The following is a 22,091-nucleotide window of genomic DNA, read 5'->3' on the forward strand; positions in this document are numbered from 1 at the left end:
TTCATGCCCCTAGATATTAGTTTCATTCCTATGATTAGTGCCGGTGTAGCATGAATTTAGGTTTTATGAAATTCAGACTCATTGGTGGTATTGCGCACGCTCATGAATAGATAATGAGGAGAAGGACCGGTCACGTGAGAGGGTTAAACCAATAAAAGGAAAAAAGAGTCCGATTTTCGAATGACACCGGTCATTTTGATTACGTTAATTGCCCGCATGATAGAACATGTTACTAAACTGGAACCAGACTACTTTTTAAGAAAATTAAAATTCAGTGTGGGGAAAAGGTATGAGAATTTAAATGTCTTGTTTTGTTTTCGAATAGCAGCGAGTATTGTTGCCCCCTCAAAGCCTAAAGCCATTATTATTTCAACAGTTTTGCAATCACAAGTCATTTCCCAAATTATTTTGATTTGAAAACTAATAATTCCATAAGTTCGGCCGATCTATATTTTTCGTTCGATGTCTCATTCAAAAATGAGTTCATATTGTATTTCTATAAACATTAGAAATGAGACATGTATTTTCAAGTGAAACTCGAAAACAGAACGGAGAAATACAGCTTGAAATTGTACTTGAAACTGGTCAAACTCGATTCTGCGTGAAGGATCGGTATGGTGTAACTCATAAATAATCAAACTAACTAAATTTCCTTCTAGTAATTATGCAGAGAAATCAACGACGAATGGGAATCAACTCCAAAGCTTAAATGACCGGCGTGCTTTCTTTAACAACACAAAAATTACATTTTCATTTTCTTCTTTTGAACCAGAAACAGTTTTTTGACGAACTTTCACGCTCAAGTTTTGTTTGACGCTGTTGTTTTAAGAGTGCAGCTTCGTGTTTGCAGCTGGTCCCCTCGTTCACAGTTCGATGGCACTCAAGGAAATTTTGCTCCCAGTAAAGTTTCGATCGTACCACACTCACCCGGCAGCTCATTACAGCACACTTAAACCACTTGTCCTACTTCAGTCCTTAATCTGTTTGCTCTCTTAACACCTCTGCCTATTTGGCAGTTCATTGAGACATTCCATCAGCGAGCAGCCACAATTGTCTTACCGGTAGATTACCGGCGATCGGTACCGTAAGCTGGTCCGTTCCCACCCCAGACCCACGTGGACAATAAGAGGGGAAGAGTATGATAAATAACAATACCCCTCCTTACATATCAATGAGATTAAGGCGATAATATATAGGAGTTGTTTATTATTTTCTTTTGGTGCCTTGGCAGTTTCATTAAATGCTGAAATTCATTAGCAAGTCTGGCCTTAATTTATATGAGCAATGTGAAGGGCAGGACGGATGAGTGTTGAAAGCACTCGCGTGCTAAGGTTTTTTTTTTTAGAGAACATACTCTCGTGGCGTAACATTCACTCAACTCCGGTGAAAAATTCACATAATTCGACTGAAACTAAGGACAAGACGAATTTAAACTGAAATTCATTCAATCGAATGGTTCGATTTTCACTTGTGTTTTCACAGGATTGATTTTTTTTCCAAAGTACTTACATCTAAAATAAGAGTGATTTTCACTCTAAATCGTCCGGTCCTCAGTTTCACTCCTTGGAGACTAGATACTCTCCTCCGAAACAACTGAAACCCAGATGCCTTCTCTATGAGAATTTTTTATTTTATTTTATAGAATATCTCTTGCCCTTTTGTTGTGGAGAAAGGGAGGGGTGTGGGCCTAAACCTCTTAACACCCGATGCTCCGTCACTTGATAGAATTGCATGTAAAAATACGATAGATGAAGCTGTGTTTCTTTCTTATCTTTACCAATTCGACTTCCGTCCAAAGTGAAACCAAATCCATGTTTTCTGTGCTGGATGCGGGTATACAATAAGACCTTTTTGTAGTATGTACATGTACATGTAATAAACGTTTGTGTCACAATTACATTAAATCCTAGTGTTTGCGTTGCCGTTTCTAAGAGTGTTTCCTAGACTAATTTTTTTTTCAAGGTGACAGAAAAGAGTTTTGTTTTCGGTTAATACGATGTTTCATTCTATTATTTCTGCAACCCTTTAGGTTAATTTTGTTTCTTAGCGAGCAGCGGGACAGAATAAAGACACAGGTTGCACTTCCGGGTGGCGGGGACGATTCAAAAGCTGCCGGCCGGAAAACGAACCTGGGCAGGTGTGGGTTCTCATCAGACATTCGGACCGCCCTGGTTGAGGAACCGTTTCTACAATCAAGCTGTGGTAGAGGTAGGAGGAAGGGGGTAAGGTGGTTTACCCCCACTCTACTCCGATTTTGCCTTATTTAGTAGCGTAACTGAGGTCTTATATGCAGGGGTACTTAAGGTTCTCATTTTCTGGAGGAGCGGGAACAACATGGGTTTGGTCTTAAAAGTCTGTTTCAAACAAAATAATTTTAAATAATAGACAGTTTCTTTGCTTTTTCCAAATTCTGAGCGGGTGAGGGTAAAAAAAAAGAAGGTTGGTGGGCATGGCAGGCCTCGAGCTTGGGGGTGGGGAAGACGCGTGTCCCATCTCCCCCGGCTCCCAGTTGCACTGTCGACCCCTAAATGTCTTAAATATTATGGTTCCAGGTGGTATCTTGCAGACGATTTCGAATTGCCGACGATTGAAAAGGTCGAATAACTTGATTAGCTTTGCTTACAATGAAACAGAAATTGTTTGAACGATTAACACAGGACGTTTCGGCTTTTGGCGAAACAAGCATTAAGCTTATTGCGCAATATATAGCGCCCTCAATAGGTTGCGTAGTACACGTGCTTGAAAGTGACGTTGAGGGCGCTGCTTCTGAGCGCCACCACAATTCAGGTAAGAACCTTGTACGCTTTTGGCCCACGAAAACCGTTTCATTTACCAAGCACCCGACTGCAGAATGATGTTACATGTATTTCAAGTGCGCCCTTTCGACAATGAATGATTGGGTGAAATTATTTGCACGAAAATACGACTAGCAAAATGCTCTGGTAATTTGTACATAGGCGTACAGGCCTATAGGCGTAAGCTACGGAACTTTTGTCTTCTTTATACATGAATTAATTTCAACAGATGTGTTAGGGGCCGATTTTATTTCCGGGGAAGGTTGAGCAAAAGAGGCACAACTAATCTCTTCGTCTGTCATCTTGGGATAAAAAAAAAGACTTCAAGGATGCTTATTTTTGGCAAACTCACAAAAAAGCCTGCGCCATTTGAAAATAAGTTACCATGAGGGCGCTATACATGAGCAATGAGCAAATTGATGTGTGTGTGAGTTTGCTTTTTGAAAGTTTAATGTACACCATTTGCAAAAAAAAATGTAGTTTTGTCGACACAAGGAACTGCGATACAATCAATCTGATGCAAAACTAACATGTCGAAATTTCAGCCCAGTAGATATACTTTATGAGAAGACTGAACAGTTATCTTCATTTTTTTTCTTCGATGCAAAGCTAGGTTCCCGTTGAAAGACCTCCATTTCCCAAATACATGTATTCATTTTAATACGTTTAGACTTGTGCCTCTTGTAATGCGATCCCAGATTGTCACTTGGGGAAAAATAATTCTCATTCACGGATAGGCCTATAACCGATTACAAACTCAACGAAATCCGGTCAGTTATAGGGGCGGTGTATGGAGAAAAAGCGGTTTCTTTTCTGATGGTGTAGGTCTAAACCATCTGCTACTGCTCAAATACTGTACACAACCCCTGTTGGACTGTCTCGGTACAGTGGTTCATCGCGAGGAAGTGACGTTAATTCCACTGTTCTTGAAAATGAAAACAACACGGCGCGTTGATTTCACAAGATGCTTGACCCTATTATTGACTTACAATCAAGTAGAATAATGTAACTTGAGTTCCGTTTTTGAATGTTTGCAAAAGGTGTCCGTTTCCTTTATTATATTCCCATGGGCGGAAATTTGCTGGAAAATTATGCAAATTTCTGACGAGGAAATGTCACGTGTTTGACAATGCCATTCTCATTTCACCATGGTCGACACAAGGAAATAAAAAGTAAAGAATGTCATAGACCTTCAAAATTATGTTAAAAATGTTTTTTTTTTAAAACTAATATTGTGCCTTTGTTTCCAAGGTTTCCCTCGATTTTGCTTGGATTGCCATTATCATGTAGACATTCATAACTATAGCCTATTTGGCCTATGTTGAACATCATTACTTTGTTGAGAAGTAAAGATTTGTAAAAAATGTGAACGCTAACTATGCATGTAGACTGTAAGACAAAAATGATGAATTTGTTTTTTTTTTCCAATCGCAAACTGCTACATGCTCTTTATGTGTGCTCTTTGTACCAAACTGGTTTATGGGAGCCATTCCCTGTCAAGGAATGATAGCCCTGAGCAGAAGTGAAATCAAAGTGTCGCATTTCTCTCCGATCTTGGCAATACAACACCGATTACTTTGTTCGGTAGTTCGCAATGCATTTGCTCAAATGAAAAAGAAATATGTGGCCCCATAAAATAAATATAAAAAAAGAAATTAATTAATAATTAATAAATGAAAATGTCCCTTTAGGGCCACTACATTTGATGGATTTTGTAGCTAATCAACAAAGCTATCGTCACTTTCATAATCGTCCAAATCGGATTCATCTTGCCGACATTTTATAAGGAATGCCAGTGCGATGAGCAAGTACACAACTAAAACTCCGATAACGGCCAGGAAAATCAACAGCACGTCATACTTGTCAAATTTGTCGTGCTTCTGGGTGTTGGCAACAGTTTGCCAAATTTTGATCAAACGTTCGTCCACTTTGTGTTTTTGGTGGCGAATAATCACGGCTATGGCGTGCTTCAGCGTCCACCTGAGGGTGTTGTTTTCGTACTTCCGGGGGTATTTTTCATACCCTCTACCCTGTAAGGGCGTGACTCCGATACGCTTCATGACCAGGCCCACGAAGACATCGTCCCATGGTAGGTAGCGAACGTGAGAGGACTCTGCGTAGATGCTGATAGCCACGTCCCCTGACATCACGTAGCAGGAGCCAGGGAAGAACGGCGCATACGTGGCCTCCGGGTACACCTCCTTGGGAGTGTACCACTTCTTGGCGTTGCCTTTCGAGTCTCGGACCGGAGCGGCTTTGGCTCGGAGGCTTCCCTCAGCAAACTGCCGCCGTGGCTTGTCCGATAACCTCGTCACCAGGTTGTTCACGTTGATCATCACATCCGCGTCCACGCTAGCCACGTATGTCACGTTGGGGCAGTACATGCTGATCCACTTCAGCCCCATCATGTTCTTGATGGTCAAGTTCTGATAGGAGTCGACAAAGTCTTCCTGTATGATGTCGTTGTACCGGTCGTTCTCCTCTTTGACCGAGAGAGTGGTGGTCTGATTGCCGGTGATGGTTCCCAGGAGGAACATGGTGAGCGTCCGCTTGTCTTTTACCACGGTGTCTCCGCCCCACGTGCGTCGTATCTGCTCCCGGTCGTAGACGTCTTCCACGCTGCTCTTGACTAGCATAACCAGGAACACGGAGGTATTATCTGCGGAGGTGCAGGCGTCTACATTGGCGATCAGAAAATGGAAATGGTGGGGGTTGATCTCTTCCTTGCTGTACATGGGTTTGTAAGTGATTGCCGGTCCTGCTAACTGTTCAGTCTCCACCTGCCCGGCGATGTTTTTCCCTGCCGTATTATCCTCCATCTCCAGTGAAGCTTGGTTCTGACTGAACGAACTCCACGTCATGATCTTGAACCAGCTCGTGCAATACAACCCCGCTAGCAGCGCCAATACGAGCATCAGCCGTCGTCTGTGCATCATACAACCGCCGCTATTAATTATGAGTGCTATGTTAATTTACAATTCATTATCAAGCACCACTAGCTACCACTGCCGTTCGCATTACACGTAATGTATAGGATCCATAATGGCTACTGCGTGTCACTATATGCGTGCATGTTGCTCTCGATCTGTGATGCTGGTTACAGTTGCTGGTTGAGGTGAGGCCATTAACGTGTAGAACATCTGGTTCTACCACACAATATGGCATTCGTGGTCTTGTACCCCACCCAACGTGATGATCAACGTGATGATCACTCAGGATCCCGACGAGCTTGCTGCGTGGGTTCTTGCGTTAATATCAAATCTTCCAGAGATTTATCATTGTGTTTCAATGACGTCGCACAATTTCAATGTCAAATGAACAATGCACGTATCTGGTGACATTAGGAGGTGGTTGCAAATTACGAAGCCATGACAACCAACGGATCAACTTGGGCCTTCATTCACTGATGTTCACTCGATGGTTTCACGTACACACACAGTTTGACTCGACATGTTTGATGGTTATAATATTACACAATAATTATGCCTTACTATTTTTCAGCTCGGCAGTGCGTGTACAGAACCAGCATACTAAGCGGTATGCGACACCGGCATTGCTGTTGACGGCTACAGCTATTCCGTGTATCGTGCCAATGACAAAAAGCCACAGCCGCAGCCGGAAAAGACCAAATTCTGTTACGGCCTAATCTTACCGATCGATGCAGTCAATGATTAACGTATAATGTAGATTTTGATGTATCGTACTCGGCTTGGACCTTGGCCCATGGGCTAACAGGTAAACATGCAAGCCTCGGCAATAACACACACGTCTTAATTGGGCTTAATCACTTAAAGGAATGGATTATTTAGCATAATTATTTATCGCCCTTTGTTTTTCGCTGCACGCGCTCAAAATAAACACGCACAATGTTTGGATTACATTCAATTGTAATCGGCAAGTGTGGATAATAATTACCTGCATGTTGTATCGAAATGGTGAACTTAAATGGTGAATGCTGAAATGGGTTACGGAATGGTATCAAAGGCTGAAGATTAGAAATTGATGAACTCATAACCGTAGATTGATAATGTCAATGTAGGTGATTATTTATTATATGGCCATTTGGCCATGAATATTTTATATTAAAGGGCCCATGCAATGTTTTTTTTTTAATGCAACCCTTCAAATGCACCTTTGTGTCCCATTGAACCATATTTTCAACTTTCGTTTTGCCATTTCAAGGATATTTTGGTGCCTTTTGGTTTCATGCTAATATAAATGTCCATATTCATGAGCAAAAGTGTGATGTCAGGCAGAAACCTCAATGTAACAGTAAATTTATTCAGCACCACACTAATGTTGCCAGAATTTTTGATATTTTGCTGTTGTAAAATTTCTTTTCTTTGGTGATTCGTCGTTGTTTCAGTAGGGCCTACATGGCAGTAAGCCAATGAGCAAACTTTTCTCACAAATGCTATAAATTAGCAATTTTTTGGGTTCACAATGATGAACACAAAACCCCTAAACTGAACTTTGTCTTCCTGAAATTACATCCTTTGATACCCTTTAAATATAGTCACACTCGATTGCCTATTCATAAATAATTTAATTATTAACTTACAGTTAGCCTGCATAACACTATCATTTGAAGGCTGTCCGATAACGTTCGAGGTTCAAAGGTATACGTATCAAAATCGTACGTATTCCGTTTTCCCTGTGCGTCTTTTTTCCCCCAGAATGAAAAGCTGATTTTGTGTTTATTAAATGAATGTGTTGGGTCATTTATTTTTATTCGTAAATGGATGGTACATAAGAATTTCTGGGTTTTTTTTAAATCACGTGTTCTGTCAGAACTCCTGTGGTGGCCATGCACAGTGTGGTCGCCATGTGCCTTATTCACGAGTCGGCCATATTGAATTGCAAGTTAGGTAAAATCTTAATTCTTGGAAGTTGCGAAGAGAAATGAAAGCAAGTTAATTTATAATAAATTCCAGTCTGCTTCAATGAATAATGTAAAATTTGTAATTAAACATTCCCCAATGTTTAAAGCCATATAAAAAAAAAATGACAGTAAAATACGGCTGCATTGTGCCTGTATAAATAGTCTGGCGCCATCCCATTTAACAGTTAACAATTAATTAAGTACATTCAGAGAACTCGACAAATATGGCGAACTCGTGAATAAGCCCCATCCACCAGCCTACATGCAGTTTCGGTATAGAGAGGGGCAAGGAATGGGGCGGGGGAGGCAATAGGAGGGGGTGGAGAAGGAATTGCTTAATGCCGATGTGTTATTTCTTTTCTTTTAACAAGTGATAACGCCACCACTTTACAACCGATACGAGAAAACAAACCCGACCCCCCCCCGCCCTTTCTCCGCGGACCCGAAATCTGGTTGCGCCTCTGCCTACATTAGCTTGGTGAGAAAGCTTCGTCAAATCAAAGGGAAAGGGTCGAGGACGGGGTTGACTATTATGAAAAAGGAACAAGAAACACATCTTCAAATTCTCATTTGTATAAAACTGTTTATTAACTTGGCAAAACGTATTATGTAAAAAGCCTGTATACGTTGACCTAATAGTAGGAATCCTGGTTGCTGCCTGTAAGCTGCAACTACAAAAAATCCGTTTCCAAATCTACTCATTACATTGCATTGCGTCACTGCTTTGTAGGCCTGCTGTTATTCACATCGTCATTGAGTTGAAAAAAAGATACGAACCACGACGCGCGAACGGGTGCATGGGCAAATTGTTGAGTGCATGACGAGTGAGACTGTACTCGAGGCAAATATTGACTTTGCTCTTGATATTCAACTGTCCAGACTGAAGAGAAATTACACTTAAAGGCGAGTTTCACTAAACCATATTTGGGTTTAAACTAATTAAGGGCGCTATAACCACCTTTTCTGGATACCGTCATTAGAATTTTCGCATTTAAGCAATTCGGCAACTCTTCTTCAATATAAAAAAAGGAAGATTGTAAAGACTGACATGAATTATCGCAACATATAAGCTTAATTACGTCAATGATGTTGGATTCATTCACGTCCCCAAAATGGCGTCGTAACAACAGCGCCCTCACTCGTTTACAAATACGACCAACTGAGTTGGTACCGCCTTGTTTGTCAGCGTGGTCACTAATCGTGCGGCTTAAGGAAGCTACATGCAAAATGATACAAGTGACACCAGCTGACATTTTTTATCTGCAACCAATTAAAGTCAATGACTATAATGCGCATGCGCCAGTTGGTAACGAAATGGTTCTTGGACTTAATTTCCTTTTTAAAAATCATCCAGAGCCATAAATCAGGGTAAGGGGTGAAATAATTTCACCGATGAGTATAAGACTTGATTAAACACAAATATAAGAAAGAACCTTCACTCTCGTGAGGTGTTTCACGCATGCGTATTAAGGTAGAATGACTTTACTAGCCTGCAAAAGAAACATTTGCCACCGGCACATGGACGGCAGTAGATCAATCCTCGAGTGTTCGCCTAGGCGCACCCGTAAACTAAAAGCTTGAGACTGTCAAGTTTCGGCTTTAAGTGCATGCCAATAAAGGTAATTTTGATAACATCACAGGTTTTGACAGCAGTGAGATGGAAATGCACTTGTATCCCACAATTATTTACAGGATTTGGCTTTTACCTTCATCCATTCGCGTTTATGAGATTCTCACACAAATATACAATTGCGTTTTTGTATGATTTTGTAGGTAATATGATTTAAAGGGTCCGTAAAATGAATTATTCTGGGAAACATATTTTTGGCAATTTTCTACCCCTCTTTAATGTATGAAAACTATTTGACATCCCTTTTTGGTTAATTTTATTGAAAAGTGCACTTCTTTAAACTTTTGAACTTGTCCGTGATGCTTTTCGACTGAGGGCTGGCGCTGTTGCTGTGATGTCATTTCAGGAAGACACTGTTCAGTTTAGGGCTTTTCTGTTGAAATTGTGAACAATAAAAAATTGCTCGTTGAAAACGTTTGTGAGAAAAGTTTGCTCACTGGCTTACTGTCGTGTACTGACGCAACGATGAATCAACACATATAAGAAAATGTAGGAATGTAGGACAGGGAAATATCCAGAATTCTGGCAACTTTTTGTGCTAAAATAGCTGTAACATTGAGCTTTCTGCCTGAAATGACATCACACTTTTGCTCACGAATATGGAAATTCGGATTATCATAAAAACCAAAAACGGCACCAAAATACCCTTGAAAATGGCAAAACGAAATTGAAAATAAGGTTAAATGGGACACAAAGGTACATTTTCAAGAATCGCATTAACACATTAAATTGCATGGGCCCTTTATATAGTATAAAATACGTCTAGTATAAACAGGAATGACGAGTTGTACATGTACATTTATAAATTAGAACCGATACATTAATATACTACATCGTGTAATTAACATCACTATTAACATCAAAATATAGCTTCTGCTATATATAGGAGTCATACCACGGTCTATCCAAATGTGCTCCATTAATGGCATGGCCCAAACAAATAAGAATGAAAACTTGCACATTCTAAGATTAGCTCAACATACTTTTCCAAATAATTGTTAAAATTTGTTTTAATTAAAGACTTTAGATCGAGACATTAATTTCTTTGTATGCAGTTATTAAACAATTGCTTGCATTAATCAGCTGCTTACGAAGGACGTCACTAATGTCTATTTCTTGCAGTGGTTAAAATAAACCTTAAAGGGATATTACGGCCTGCAATGCGCCCAATTGGGCTATAAAACGCATTTTTAAACGAAATAACATTAAACGGAAAATTGATTTAAAGAACGTCCACAACAACAAACAAACGTCCATAAACGTCCACACAACCTTCCTAAAAACTAGGCGTTTTTTGTGTTATTCGTTCGAGAACCACGCGAGAACGAATTCTGGGGGTCAAAATTTTGTCCCCGAAAAATCGAACTGTTCAGTGCTAGTTGTGATTCCAGCCGCACCTTTCTCGCATTCTGCAGACGTGTACGAAACAACATTTGTGTATTAGTCTTGTGTGTAATTTATGTGACACACACAACGCATATCGTACATTAAATGAAAACGACGGGAAATACGTATGTGTACTCCGTCGTGTCTGATGTAAACAACCGGCCGTTTTTTTCGTTTTTTTCTCGGGAACGGTAAGACATTAGGTTAGTTTCCTTTCATATGACCTTTAAAATAGTTTAAGTAAACAATCCATAACATTACATTTTCGGGGATTTCAGGCCGTAGTACCCCTTTAATGCGACCCTAATAAAGCACTTTTCATTGACGTCTACGTCTCAATTAGGAAAGCGCTTAATACTTTTGGTTGGGCCTTCTTAATTTTACATTGTTCCACACGCTCGTAAAAAGCTGAACAAGTCGGCCAGTGGAGAGGGCATGGGTTTGTGTCTCCTTGGCAACAGATTTGGTTGAGTGACGTCAGGTCGAGTAACGTCGAGTGACGTCATAACACGGCGGTGATTTCTACAGGATCTGGGCAAATCTCTTCATCTGAAGCGATCCTATATTCACCGAACAAAACAAAAATAAAAAATGCAACACACGGCTTTTAATTGGTTGAATAAAACGTATAGTGGCATACTTGTGTTTCTCTTAAAATTAGGGGTTATATGATGCAATGGGCCTTGTTCACGAGTTGGCCATTTTTGTCGAGTTCCCTGAATGTATTTCATTAATTGTTAACTGTTGAATTGGATGGCGCCAGACTATTTATTCAGGCACAATGTAGCCTTATGTTACTGTCATTTTTTTTTTTTAAATATGGCTTTAACATTAGGGAATGTTTAATTACAAATTTAAAATTATTTATTGAGGCAGACTGGAATTGATTATAAATTAAGTTGCTTTCATTTCTCTTCGCAAGTTCAAAAAATTAAGTTCAAAGTTCAAAAAATTAATGGCCGACTCGTAAATAAAGCCCACGTGAGACCTTTGGCTGGACAGTATTTCTCTGAGACAATTGAAACCATCTGGAGACTCTTTTTTCAAAACAGTGTATATACACTTGAAAAAAGTGAGATATCGCACTGATATGAGACAATACGGAACATACACAACATCATCAGCTGATTCTAAACCTCACTTGCCACTTTATTGTATTGTTAAATTATGTTTGGCTACGTAACTGACTGCAGTCGATACTGACTTTGGGCGACCGGGAAAGAGCTGAATTTCAAAAAGTGACGAAATCGCGTTTATAACGTTCTGGAAACAAACTCTTCATTCTCCTGGTGTAATTCATTTGCAAAAATAAAAATAAATCCTCCCAGAAATTCATTTCTACGCATGCCATTGCAGCTTGGTTCTCTGCTCTGTTATATTTCATAAATTACAACATTAATGCACAAGTATGCGAAAAACACACCCGTTTAGGCCCCCCAAAAAAGTCTCCGGTTTCTGGTATGCGCGCGCGTCGCCGTAGCCATGCGCGTCGGCAAAATGAAAAAGTTTTTTTTTCAATGAAAGATGATGTCTCAAAACCGCCAAACTCACTGGTTTAACTGGAATCCTGCTGCTGCACAATTTTAACGTGTTTTTAGATGGGGTTATGATCGAGAATAAGCTTTATGTGGCCTCTCTGGACTCCCATATATTTGCACTAAGTTTAGTCGGGCACCATTTGCAGTCATCAGCCGACATTTGAAGCAAAAAAGTCGAGTAAAAAAAAAAAAAAAGCCGCGTCGCCGCACCACTTTTTGAGCAAGCTCCATACCAGAAACCGGAGACTTTTTTTTTTGGCCTTAACTGCCCTCATTTATTTCGTCGCAGCCATGCAATAAACTAAAACAGCTGTTTAGGTAACTCGAGCCAACTAAAATTTAAAACGACGGCTAATTCATGGAAGATATTTTCTCCTCAAAATAGACAAAGCAGATATTGTAGTTTTCTTTATTGTCTTCCAACGAAACGCAAGGTAAGGACCACGATGGAATTATTTTGCAGTCGAATAATACCGATGAAACTTCTTTTCCCTAGAACTAATAAACGAAATGCGAAAACATTCCGAGTAATATCTTGTATTGTCGAAAAACACAGATCGTTTATTTTCAAAAATCCCAAACAATGAGAAACCGTACCAACGTTAATTTAGCGTGACCATTATCGACCAGCTGCACATTATGTGCACGCGCCATACCAACGTGCACAGAATATATCAAAAGGTATCAAACGGAAAGATGACACAAAATCATAGACCCGGTACCCTTGCACGCACGGTGCGTGCTAAGGACGGGTTGGGTCAAACGGAAAAAGACATGGATTTACGATTTTCCCCCTTTAAGAAAAGTAATTAAAGTTGATACACCAATGAAGCATGTACTGAACGAGCATGTTCGTCCACTCATGTGAAAAATGAATTACTGAAATTGATCTATACTATCAGACCATATGCATGTTTTAGAACCACCCCCCCTTTTTTTAACAGTACAGCTGTCCATGGAATGCCAAATGCCTTGAAGCTATTCAGCTGGTTGAGAACTAGAGATGAAACACAGGCATTCAAATGCAATTGTGTGTGTGTGTTTTTGTAATAATTTGAGTCAAGACTGGAACATTATTTTTTACTGCAGATGTTGTATATGAGGAACATATCTAGTCTTTTTCTGAAATGATGATGGTGATTTTTGCCTGTTTTCCTTTGCATGTTTCGTTCATTCACGGAGGTAGAAAAACCTCCATGGCTCATTGTATTAAAGGGTATTCACCATTGCGTATCGGTAAAATGATCAGTGGTGGACAGCTGGATTCTGTGGTAGATTCATTAAAATGGAAATATTTTGTGAATAAAGTATGCAAATTACATGAAATTGTCACAGGTACTAAACAATAACATGTACTGTATTCCACACATTTTTCAATATTTTATTTCTAATTCAGTCACTTTCTTTTTGACAATGTCCTGTGTGACTTCAGTGTATCTTTTCGTGCGTACCAGCGAGGAACAAAGACCTGCCCTCAGATGTGACGTCAGAGGTAAGGGGTCCATTGGCAGAATATTATGCACAGAAATGAGGCCAAATTTCAGCACGATCTATATTAAATTAAAAAATCTAAGGGATGTGGAAATAAAAAAAAAAAAATGAAATCAACCGCATCCTATAAGGGGAACTAATGAAAAACAGATGAAAACGTTTTTGTGGTGAATATCAATTTAATTGTGGTCTTTAACAATAAATTTATCCCTTTTAGTATATAGAATCGTTCCTCTATAAAATTGAATGCGGGCAATGCATACTGCAGCAATCCCTTGATGAAGGCACTCTTCATGGTGTTCACAATGGGCCGAATTTAGCATATTACAAGTACTAGGTAATCATATACGATTGCACTGCCCGGACGTCTTCACCAGCCAACAACCATGCTCAGTCACAAGTGACAGCGAGTCATTGAGTAAGTAAGTTGTACAAAGAGGGTCAAAGACTGACCCCTCTGGGACACTATGGCACCGTGTTTCATGGGGCATTTTGATTTAAGCAGAGAGGGGAGTGGATTAAAATGATCGGTAAGAGCTTCAAACAATTATGTGTGCCCAACTCGAGGCATCTGCCCTCGAGACTCAAAGGAGGAGGTACAAAAAGTGATGACCAAATCCATTGAGTAAAATGTCCCCTCTTCAAAGTTAGCCCCCTAAAACTAAAACCTTTGTTACGCCCGTGCCCAAAATAATACACTATAGTAAGCACACATCCTAAGCCAGTAAATGTCCTCTCTCTGAAGATTTTTATTTGTTAAAATGATTGTGATATCGATAACTTATTAGACGATTGTGACCCAAACACTTTCACCCCAGAATGCCTCGTTGGCCAGGAAGTGGTTTGCACCCAAAGCTTTTATATTATTCTTCATCCCAAGTCTTTCCTTTACTCTCTCGAAAATAGTTTTCTCTGATTTGCAGTGGCCTATAAGTACACTTTATGCTCTATTGCACACAATTTAAATATTTAAAAATAATGAAGGTAATACAAGATCATACAGTGACGTACCAAAATATGAAATAAACCGCCAGATACGCCATCACACAAACCACCAAGCACACTAAAGCGACCAAATTAACGGCCGATAATGTCATAGCTTTTCTGGGGTGGCGTGATGCCCTTCTGCGCGGCACGTACTGTTGCATGGCTTTCTGGTATATCAGGATCATTCGCTTGTCGACGGCCTTGGAGTTGTGCTTGGCAATGACTGCGATGCCTTTCTGTAGGGCAAGTCTGATCAACGTTCGGCGGGATAGCGGGATGTAGACCTGGTAGCCTTTACCGTCACGAGGCGTGATGCCCGCTCGTTGCATAACGAGACCCACGAACACATCGTCCCACGGAAGGAAGCGCACGTGAACCGACTCACGGTAGATCGTGGCAGCGACATCCGCGGACATGACGTAGCATCCACCGGGAAAGAAGGGCGGGTAGGTGGGCTCCGGGTACAACTCCACCGGGGTGTACCACTTCTTGTACTGCCCTTCGGCGTCACGGTACGGCGTCCAGTTTGTCTTGAGGCTTCCCTCTGCGAACCTGTGCCGTGGCTTATCGGCAATGCGCTGAAGGAGGTTGTGAAGATTGAGAATGATGTCAGAGTCTACGCTGGCCACGAAGGAAGCGAACGGGCAAAATGTGGCCACCCACCGCAGACCCATCATGGTTTTATAGGTCAGGTTGGTATAAGCGTCTATGAAGTTCTCCTGAATGATATCTTTGAAGCGGAGACTTTCTCGTGACACCTCCTCAATGACTGTTGCATTTGGGGTCTGGCCCAAGAGGAACATGGTCAGAGTCAGTTTGTTTGAGATGTTCTGCGCCCCGCCCCAAGTTTCCCGTATTTGCTGCCGGTCATAGATATCTTCCGGTCTGGACTTTACGAGTATCAACAAGTGCAGGGGCATCGCCCACTTATGCTTAGCGTTCGTGCAGGCCTCGTAGTTGAATAAGGTAAAATGAAAAGGGTGTGGGTTGATAATACTGTCGCTGTAAAGAGGTCTATCTTTGCTCAGAGTCGAGTTAGCTTGGCTGATGTTACTTTTGCTGTTGTTGTGAATGTCAATCTCAAGCGACAATCTGTCGCGATTTGCAAGGTAGTCCACCTTACCGCCATGCCTGGGTCGGTGGTGAATGACGCTCCTTTCGTCCTGAAACTCGGGGCCCACCGTGAACGCCTTGTCGACCACGTAGACCGCGGTGTCGTTGTCATTTCTCCACACGGACAACAAAAGCCAAGTGATGAAGTATATGACAATGGCGGATCGGAGCAGGAGCTTGGTCTTTCTCCTGCTGAGCATCGTGGCGCACAACGCGTACCGACATCAAAAACTGTAGATCTCCTTCACTATAAGATTCGTAAACCAAGATGGCGGCTTCGGCTCGATAGATTCACGAGTGCAACGTGAACAGGATGAATCAAGTCATTAAGACAAACACCTGTAATCCTAGACCGTGGCAAGCATTACGTGAACATATAGAGCTTCCTTCACGAAACATCAACATCGTGGTACCAAATATTCAATTAGGCATGTGTTTTTTTCCATCGTGGGAAAAAGTATACATTGTTCCAAATGTAGCAAGTGTGTGTGTATAAAAAAAGCCTTGCAATGGCTGAGCACCCAATTTCGTCACTAATGCCTGATGACTCACAGCAGTTTTCCTAATCAGCCGACTTCCTATGGATCACTGCTCATTCTTCAACCACCACTAGTGCATGCAACATTGGTAGTGTGAATTTGATTTGTAAACCTGTGCCAGAGATAATTCTAGGCTGTATGTTTGGGGTCATATCAGGCTGTGATTGTATTTCACCCTGCACGTAGGGCTCAAACACTTGGGTTGTGGACTTTAAGCCTCATGCAATAATAAAGCTGTGTTTGTATCCGGGCAGGCAAGCAGTGAAATAAAAGCAGACAATAACACACATTGACTTTGCATTTTAAATTGAGATTATCTTATGTATGTGGGGCTTACACACGAGGCTTGTTATTTACACGTTGTTGACTCATTAACCATCAGGGGACTTTGAATGAAAATACTGGTGTGAGTTTTGTAAGAATGCATGGTATAGTTTACTTTGATTGTAAGAGCTAAGCCGCTTTTCAAGTCCAATAATTTGTCTTAAAGATCTATCATCGTTAATCCAGAGAAATGACCCATTATTTTCTTTCTTTGTAAAAAGAAAAAGAAAGGTTAGGACCAAAACTTAAAGCTCACACAACTGTACGATAATAAAAGGTTTAAAACTTTCCCTAAGAATATATACTTAGTCTCAAATTGATGAAGTCATCCTGCGGTGGGAGGGGGGGGGGGCAGTCACCAATTTAATGAAATTAATCATTTCCGGTCTTTTGCGGATAGGAAAGGTTTCTGTCAAATTATGTACGAAGGAAGTGAACTAAAATGACTGACAACGAGTCGACCATATTAAATTGAAAGCGAGGTAAAATCTTCATTTTATTGAACTTAGGAATGCAAATGGACGGCAATGAAATGATTGTTTTGAGAAGATGGGACGTAATAATTCCAATGAACGTGAAAAACACGTAATATACGTTGGAAATAACAACACCAAGTACACGATATATATCATTTACTTGCCAATTGCTGTATCGAATCAGGATACTAGAAAAAAGTTTTCTGTCCAGAAATTGGAAATTGGAAACGAGTTTGGAAATAATGTAAGCACTGGGGACGAGGTTGGGGCCATCTGGCTCTGTCATGTGTCTGTTGGTAGAGCGCCGGTTGACGCGCAGGTAGAAATCTGTTTGTTTGTTTTAACAAAAAATAGCCCTTTTTTTCTTTTTCTTTTTAAAAAACCAAAATCGGTAACAATACCTAGTACTGGTAGTCCCTTCAAGGCGTTCAATTCTTTTACTGGGGTATATTAATAAACCAAATCTCTGCAAGCACTGAAGGTTCCTATAATCTTCATAAGTTCAATTTAACAGTGTAGGCCATTTTCCGGTTTCAGCAAAAATGAGATGAATACGTAACACGTATACTGACCTTTCCTGTCGAGTAAAAACATTACTCTGAAATAAACTGTAACTTACCTAAAATATGGTGTTCTAAAACGGACAGAACACCATACTAAAATGCCGCTCCATCCATTCTTCAAACTGTTGGCGCTTCCGTTCCTTTCATATAGAGGGCGCCATACAAGTGAAGGGTTGTACACGTACTTGTGAAGCTAGCTCCGGGCGCAGTGCGGCGGCAAACAAATCCCGGTCAAGGACTTCAAATCAAATTAAAGGGAATGTACAACATTTGCTTTTGCTGCAATTTTCAGAAATAAATGGATTTGGAGGATTAGTATGTTATGGAAAATTATAATTAACTGACTTGTTTCACGTTTTGGGCTTGCAGATGCTGACCCCCCCCCCCCAAAAAAAAACCCCCAAAACAAACAAAAAAACAATCATGTTCTTGTCAAGTCTGGTTCCCTGACACCACTTTAAATGAAACGGAGCCATTTTCAGATTTTGGGAAAATAGTAAGGTCAGTGAATAAGTTTTACTGACTTGTACCCCTTCACAGGTGTGTAATTAATTGGAAAGAAAATGCGGAACAACTCAATATGAAAAATTAAGAGCAGTTTAAAAAAAAAATCAGTTTTCTCCAACGCTCAGGTCGGCCGACCAGCGCCGTTGGAAAAATACAATTTTTCTTGAAAATGTCAGCATACCAAGAGCCACGATTTTACAGGATGCTTTAAATTGTCATTCTCTAACAATCCAGTAAGGTATTTCGTGATAATTTGATCACTTCGTTTTTTGATGTTTGTAAATGTTGTATCTTCCCTTTAAGCTTCTTTGGATGGCGGCTTTCGTGCCATTACAAAAACGGTTTGATTGCTCATAGAAACTGTGTAAAATGTTTTCTTTTCAGAATTGGCTTAAAGAAGCCTAATTTTAAACGTTTGAAAGTGCAGCATTGCTTTCGTTCCAATTATTATGGGATACCGTGCGATCACGTGATACGGTGGCAATGTCTTTAGTGTGGAGAATACAATATTAGGATAGTCTTTACAGGTACACCACTTAACAAGTTCTTTGTATATCTACTATAGGGTGTTAAAAAGTTCAGCCGGGTGGAGGACATTCCGTCGCAGGCTGGTATATAGGGAAATCCCCGACTCGGAGGAAACGACCTCGCGATCCGCTGCGACCACATCATCAGTGAGTCCGTTAAATAGTACATGAACATGCCTGCTGAGCCCTAACTTAAAACCTCGAACGTACCCATCCCTGCTTCTGCTTGTAGGCTTCTGAAGCAATCTCTGAATCATTTTGTTGTGACAAGTGCAGGCTGGATTTTGGGGCCGTATTGTGCAAGTCTCTGGATATAAACAAATAAGTGTGCGGCGAGGTTCCATGTCTATACGGCAGAGCCCCTTTAAGGATAAACACGTGCCAGTTCACTGCGGACAGAGTATGCATGACAATACCTTCATGCATGATAATACCCCTTCATGCACAATACACACAGTCATGTACTGTACATGTACGTGTACATTGTACAACTTACCCATGTACATGTACATGTATATGTACATGTACGTTTACATACAGCAAGGAACAGATCTTAGTGCGCGCTAGTGGCGCTACCGCCATGCGCCGCAGCGACTGCGCGAACAGAGATTAAAATAATTGCATGCCACTCTCAAGGCCATGCCAGCCAACAATGCGGTCGGAGGTCAACGCATTATCCAGACAGCGTGACAATATGAGGCGACTCATTTCACAACCCGTTCTGTGTTTTGAGCCATCACGGATATCCTTTCGTCAACTCTGTGTGTTTGTCCGATATTGGGCCAGATCATCGCTTACAGACATATTAAACATGAGAGACTCTCGGACTGGATGGTATCTTGTGTTCCTGTGACGAACTGCGAGCACACATTCAGTGGTTGTTCATGTCGTTTGCGTGGGATGTCATGGTAGTCAAAACCATGATGCTCAAATACAATTTGGTGAGAGTGCGCTCAGTACTGTGGCCTGAGTGGATTATTACGCTGTCCAGTTGAAAGAAGTGGACTGGACGACAACGCAATGAATGGAAGGAAATGGAGAAAGAAGCTCAGACGAAAGCTTGCGTTGGTGATCTTCACGATCACAGTGGGTTGCTGTCTGTACATGATTCCTAGTTCACCTAGGACTCCGAGTAGGAGCTTGGAATCTCCGGAGACCGAGGAATCGCTTACCGACACTGACAGTGATGATACTCAGCCTAGCCACCACCAGCCACTCTACAGCGATGATATTATCAATCCTCACCCTTACAAATTCACCATAGCTAACCCTACTCATTGTGAATACATGAACGACTCGGATGGCGGCCAGCTATTCCTGTTGATCCTCGTCAAAAGTGCGCCGGGTGATGTCTACGATCGCCAGCAGATCCGCCGGACATGGGGCGGTACGCAAACGGTTTCTGGCAGGCTGACCAGCACTCTGTTTCTACTCGGGCTGAACCGGGACCCGGAGCTTAATCGCTCGGTCCGTGAGGAGAGTGAGCGCTACAATGACATCGTCCAGGAGAATTTCTTAGACGCTTACCAGAACCTGACCATCAAGAACATCATGGGGATGAAGTGGGTGGCAACGTACTGCCCCAACGCTACCTACGTTGCCAGTGCCGACGCAGATGTCATGCTAAATACATTCAATCTAGTCAGGCGGCTGCTGGACAAACCACGCCATCGCTACGCCGAGGGAAGTCTGCGGAAAAACTCGGAGCCGGTCCGGAAGCCACATCAGCACAACCACAAGTGGCTGACGTCCAAAGAGCTCTATCCGGAGGCCACCTACGCGCCTTTCTTCCCGGGCTCCTGCTTCGTGATGTCCGGAGACGTAGCGGCCGACATTTACTACGAATCACCACACGTGCGCTTCCTGCCATGGGACGATGTCTTCATCGGACTGGTCATGAAACGGATTGGAATCGAACCCTGGCACGGCAAAGGGTACGAACAGTACGTCCGTTTGAACAGTAATAAGGCAATCACCAGGGCTCTTATGCGGGGGATTTGTGTTCTCATACGACATCAGCTGGATGGCGTGGATGAGAAATTAGTGGAATTATGGAAAGCGGCTGTGGCAAAGTCACAGATAAAGTATCAGTCAAAACCTACCTCAGTGCTACAAACTGTCTTGCTTTTCACAGCCATCAGCATGTTTTTAGTACTATTATTCAGTCTGGTTGTGGCCATAATGCTGCTTACTTCCAGCGACGGCAAACACTCCAACTCATCCCATAAAAGGTCAATACGTAAATCCATGAAGCCCCGCCCTCTGACATATTGACCAATCACTGCCCAGGATTATGAATTTAGCTCTACATTCAACCTATAGAATAATTATTGAACAGTCACAAAGGGCATCAGTCAGTGATTGCTTAAAAATACTGCATGCTATGGAACACATTGAAAAGATTATTTTGTGGATCGACATGTTTAAAGACACTACCCTCTACCCATCTATCACGAATGACCATTAATGGGGATTTCGATGTTTTAGCATGCAAGCATATTCCCCGACTTTGAAAAAGTTTTTACATGGTTTGATAAAAAAAAATAGGAAACTTACAGATTTTTCAAGCACTGCCCTTGGTCGAGAAAGGTATTGTCCGCCAAATATTCAGATGGGGTTTGGTTATATGCAACTGCTTCTTTTCTACTTCACATTGTATTTTAACGTAGCCTACAGGGCCTATTCGTCCGCAAAATGATATTTTACAAATACTTGTGTTCGGACAATTTTGGAGGTAACGTTATATAACTATATTATCGATTACACACTTTGTTAAGATAGAGAACTAAAGTGGCTTCCTCAAATTCGCTTTTGTAAAAAGAAAATCCGTGACACTTTGTCAAACTTTTTATAATGCTAATTATTTATAGTTTTGTCCATTTTGGCTGATGTAATTAAACATACTGACTTATTTTTTTAATATATGTTTTGCTTATTGTGAATATTAATCTATGAAGGGATCAGGGTTGTTCTTGTGTCACATATGTGCCATAAAAAAAACATCATGGATTGCCCCCCCCCCGAAAAAAGGATGAAAAACAATTTTCCGTCATCTATAAATTGATTCAATCTTTAGTAAAGTCAGGAAACCAGACTACTTGAACATTTTTTTTCTTAGTTTTTCCAGCATTTCAAACTTGTCAGTGTAACAATATTTGATCTACTAACCTCTCAAATAGTTCATTTCTGAAAATTACAGCAAAAGCCAATGATGTACATTCCCTTCAAATTAAAAGGAGTTTTTCACACATAACAAATTTGGACGTAGAATATGCGAAGCATTTAAAAACCTATTCATGTGGCTTTTGCTGTTAGTTTTGAACTCCTACAAAA

At 41.1% G+C, this 22,091-nt stretch overlaps 3 protein-coding genes across 3 annotated transcripts; 1 reads left to right on the forward strand and 2 right to left on the reverse strand.

Annotated features, from left to right (window-relative positions):
• Positions 1–3,993: 3,993 nt before the first annotated feature.
• LOC119721264 (beta-1,3-galactosyltransferase 1-like) lies at positions 3,994–6,472 on the reverse strand. Its single transcript, XM_038191255.1, has one exon. It carries the CDS (start codon positions 5,729–5,731, stop codon positions 4,514–4,516), a length of 1,218 nt encoding a protein of 405 aa, XP_038047183.1. The 5' UTR covers positions 5,732–6,472; the 3' UTR covers positions 3,994–4,513.
• Positions 6,473–10,926: 4,454 nt separating this feature from the next.
• LOC119721265 (beta-1,3-galactosyltransferase 1-like) lies at positions 10,927–16,658 on the reverse strand. Its single transcript, XM_038191256.1, has 2 exons — positions 14,734–16,658; positions 10,927–11,253 (listed from the first exon to the last, which is right to left on the reverse strand). Exons 1-2 carry the CDS (start codon positions 16,020–16,022, stop codon positions 11,196–11,198), a joined length of 1,347 nt encoding a protein of 448 aa, XP_038047184.1. The 5' UTR covers positions 16,023–16,658; the 3' UTR covers positions 10,927–11,195.
• Positions 16,659–19,297: 2,639 nt separating this feature from the next.
• LOC119721266 (beta-1,3-galactosyltransferase 1-like) lies at positions 19,298–21,682 on the forward strand. Its single transcript, XM_038191257.1, has one exon. The coding sequence runs from the start codon at positions 19,779–19,781 to the stop codon at positions 21,030–21,032; it is 1,254 nt and encodes a 417-aa protein (XP_038047185.1). The 5' UTR covers positions 19,298–19,778; the 3' UTR covers positions 21,033–21,682.
• Positions 21,683–22,091: the final 409 nt, after the last annotated feature.

This window comes from Patiria miniata, unplaced genomic scaffold, assembly GCF_015706575.1.
Source record: "Patiria miniata isolate m_02_andy unplaced genomic scaffold, ASM1570657v1 HiC_scaffold_13, whole genome shotgun sequence".
Classification (NCBI taxonomy): domain Eukaryota; kingdom Metazoa; phylum Echinodermata; class Asteroidea; order Valvatida; family Asterinidae; genus Patiria; species Patiria miniata.